General features: G+C 50.3%; 1 protein-coding gene across 1 annotated transcript; it reads left to right on the top strand.

The window, feature by feature from the left end:
* Positions 1-305: 305 nt before the first annotated feature.
* Positions 306-1,729, top strand: LOC134222961 (uncharacterized). Its single transcript, XM_062702102.1, has 2 exons — positions 306-450; positions 510-1,729. The coding sequence occupies exons 1-2, from the start codon at positions 306-308 to the stop codon at positions 1,727-1,729; spliced, it is 1,365 nt and encodes a 454-aa protein (XP_062558086.1).
* Positions 1,730-3,469: the final 1,740 nt, after the last annotated feature.

Here is a 3,469-nt window from a genome sequence, read left to right as displayed (position 1 = left end):
CCCTGAGTAAAGAAGGGTGACACCTCCTTGAAACGGCGAGCAGGCTAATGGTGCGACTGCCTCCGTCCCGATAAACAACCTGGCAGGCCTCCGGAAACGCTCAAAACCCGCCACCAATCATGGGGGGTAGTTGGTTCAGATGTAACATTCCTGATCTACGTCGATCCGGCTCTGAACACGGTGACATAAAGCACCTGTATCAACCTTTGCATGGACCTCACTGCTTGCATAGGTACCCATGGGATCATTATAGGCGACTATCTACAACGGGCAGAGATAACGATCCGGAGGGGGACCCTTTCAACATGAAGAACAATTTAGAACTCAACGAAGGAGCAAGTGTGTCGAATCCGTTCGTCACAAGTGGTTTGACGAGGTCTCCGCCTCAGCAGCCCAAAAAGGCGGAAGAACAGCGCCAGGCGGTTATACCAACGCAAGTAAGCAAACAAGGTGATAATAATGAGCAGAAGCCGCCCACGAACAATGGTTGGAACGTGCCTCAACAACAGCTATACAAGCAGCAAAGAACTGGGCAGAAGAGCTCCACGAGTTCGTCGACAAGAAGCATAATGTGCATAAGGACATCAAAGAGCTGGTGTTGAAGATCCGGAGGGCTCTTGGGTCGGCCATGACGGAGTGGCACAACCTAACGCAAAGAGCAGAAAAAGCTGAGAGAGAATTGACTGATGCAAAACACACCCTTGCATCAGCGGCGCTGCAAAAGGACACACCCGGACTGATTCCGGAAGAGCCCAACAAGAGCAGAAAAGAGAAGCTAGTGCAACCGGAAAACACACCGGCATCCGTGCCTAAGAGGCATTGGTCCTCGCCCGGAGACGAAAGACCAGGAGGCTCCAAAAAACAAAGAGACGGTCTACTCAAACGCATGGCTGTCGCAGAGCCGGAAGAGACCGGTGATAGCAACAGAAGGTCACCCTGGCAGGTGGTCCAAAAGAAGACAAAAAAGAATCGGATCAATGCGAGCGAAAGACAAAATGTCATCAAAAGAAGCGTGAAAAAGAAAGGCGAGGCGCTTCTAGTGAAGACTAGCGAGGAAGGATATCTGGAGGTCCTGCGGACCATTAGGACAGCTCCAGAACTGAAGGACTTCGGTGCCGACGTACAAAAAATCCGGCACACACGGGCGGGTGACATGATCTTCGAGTTGAAAAAAGACTCGAAGAACAAGAGCTCATCATATAAGGAGCTAACAGAGAGGGTAGTGGGAGATAAAGCGCAAGTGAGAGCTATGGCGCCTGAAGTGAACCTCCAATGCGTGGATCTGGATGAGATTACAACGGCAGACGATGTAATTACCGCAATGAAGGAGCAATTTAATCTGGGAGACGTCGAAATGACAATCCGGCTAAGAAGGGGGCCATCCGGTACACAGGTCGCAGGAATAAAGCTTCCGGTAGATGCTGCCGACAAAGCATTGAAAATCGGCAAAGTTAAAGTCGGTTGGTCGGTGTGCTCACTGAGCCTCTCTCAGCAACCAGAGGTGTGCTTCAGGTGCCAAGAGTTTGGCCATCTGGCACGAAATTGTAAAGGTCCAGATAGATCGAAACTTTGTAGAAGGTGTGGAGAGGATGGCCACAAAGCGCAAAGCTGCAAAAAGCCACCGAAATGCCTAATCTGTAGGAATGATGGATGTAGAGACCACGTTACTGGCGGTCAGAAATGTCCAGCGTATAAACAGGCGATTTCTGGTAAATCACAGTGGAGGTAATACAAATTAATCTCAACCACTGTGATACCGCACAGCACAGGGATGCATACAGGGTCGCTATGGCAAAGATTAGAGGTCCATCGATACCGCCAGAGAGGTGCCCAGAAAAGCTTAGGACAATTATCGAAGGTCTGTTTTCACACCACGAGCCAACGGTCTGGCCACCCACACCGTATGGCGAAAATAACACCAGTACGAATGAAGCCCTGCTTACGAATCAGGAACTCATCACTGCTGCGAAAAGCCTAAAAGCAAACAAAGCTCCTGGACTAGATGGTATCCCCAACCTGGTCTTGAAAGCAGCGATCCAGGCCAACCCGGATATGTTCCGTAGCACGTTGCAGAAGTGCATCGATGATGGAAACTTTCCCGATTGCTGGAAGCGGCAAAAACTAGTATTGCTGCCGAAGTCGGGTAAGCCACCCGGAGACCCATCGTCCCACAGACCTATTTGTCTGCTAGACACGGTCGGAAAACTCCTAGAGAAGGTCATCCTCGACAACGGATTATCGTGCAAGCAGTTTGGGTTCCGAAAGAGCAGATCCACAGTTGACGCTATCCGGGAAGTCGTAGAAGCAGCTGAAGCAGCCAAGAAGCAAAAGAGAAGAGGTAACCGCTACTGCGCTGTGGTTACCTTAGACGTGAAAAATGCGTTCAACAGTGCGAGTTGGGAAGCAATAGCTAACTCTCTACACAGGATGAGAGTTCCGGGATACCTTTGCAGAATTCTAAAGAGCTATTTCGAGAATCGGACACTAGTTTACGAAACACATGAGGGACTAAAGAGAGTACGAATAACAGCTGGTGTTCCACAAGGTTCTATCCTGGGACCGACGTTGTGGAATGCTATGTACGACGGGTTATTGCAGCTTAGACTACCAAGAGGCGTGAAGATAGTTGGGTTTGCGGACGACGTGGTACTCCTGGTAATCGGAGAAACAGTAGGTGAGGTGGAAGTACGTGCTATGGAGGCCATAGGAATAGTGGAGAACTGGATGTGCGGAAAAAAGCTGGCATTAGCCCACCATAAAACCGAAGTGATGATAATCAGCAACCGAAAAGCAGTTCAGCAGACTACAATCACGGTCGGGGAGGTCACCATCGAGTCGAAGCGAGAAGTAAAGCATCTGGGGGTGATGATCGATGACCAGCTCAACTTCAACAGCCACGTCGATTACGCCTGCGATAAGGCAGCAAAAGCCACCACAGCATTGACCAGAGTAATGGCGAATAGCTCTGCGATTAGTAGCAGAAAGAGGAGACTCCTAGCCAGCGTTTCTACTTCTGTACTCAGATACGGCGCCCCCGTCTGGGCGGCAGGAGCAATCACGAAAAGGAACCTGACACGGCTCAACAGCACATACAGGTTAATGGCTATGCGGGTGGCAAGTGCGTACCGGACCATTTCGATGGATGCGGTCTGCGTCATAGTAGGCATGACTCCCATCAAAATTTTATTGGAGGAAGATTGTGCCTGCTATGGACTACGTGGAACGATGAGAGCACGCAAGATTGCGAGAGTCGATTCGATGCGAAAGTGGCAGCAGGATTGGGACAGTAGTTTGAAAGGAAGGTGGACCTATCGGCTCATTCCGAACCTGCAGTCGTGGGAGCACAGAAAACACGGAGAAGTCAACTTCTTTCTGACGCAGTTCCTGTCAGGCCATGGATGCTTCAGGAAGTATTTGCATAGATTCGGACACGCAAAGTCTCCACTTTGTCCGGCCTGTCCGAACTGTG

The sequence above is a fragment of the Armigeres subalbatus genome, chromosome 3 (genome assembly GCF_024139115.2).
Source record: "Armigeres subalbatus isolate Guangzhou_Male chromosome 3, GZ_Asu_2, whole genome shotgun sequence".
Lineage (NCBI taxonomy): Eukaryota > Metazoa > Arthropoda > Insecta > Diptera > Culicidae > Armigeres > Armigeres subalbatus.
This window is presented reverse-complemented; position numbering and strand designations above follow the sequence as displayed.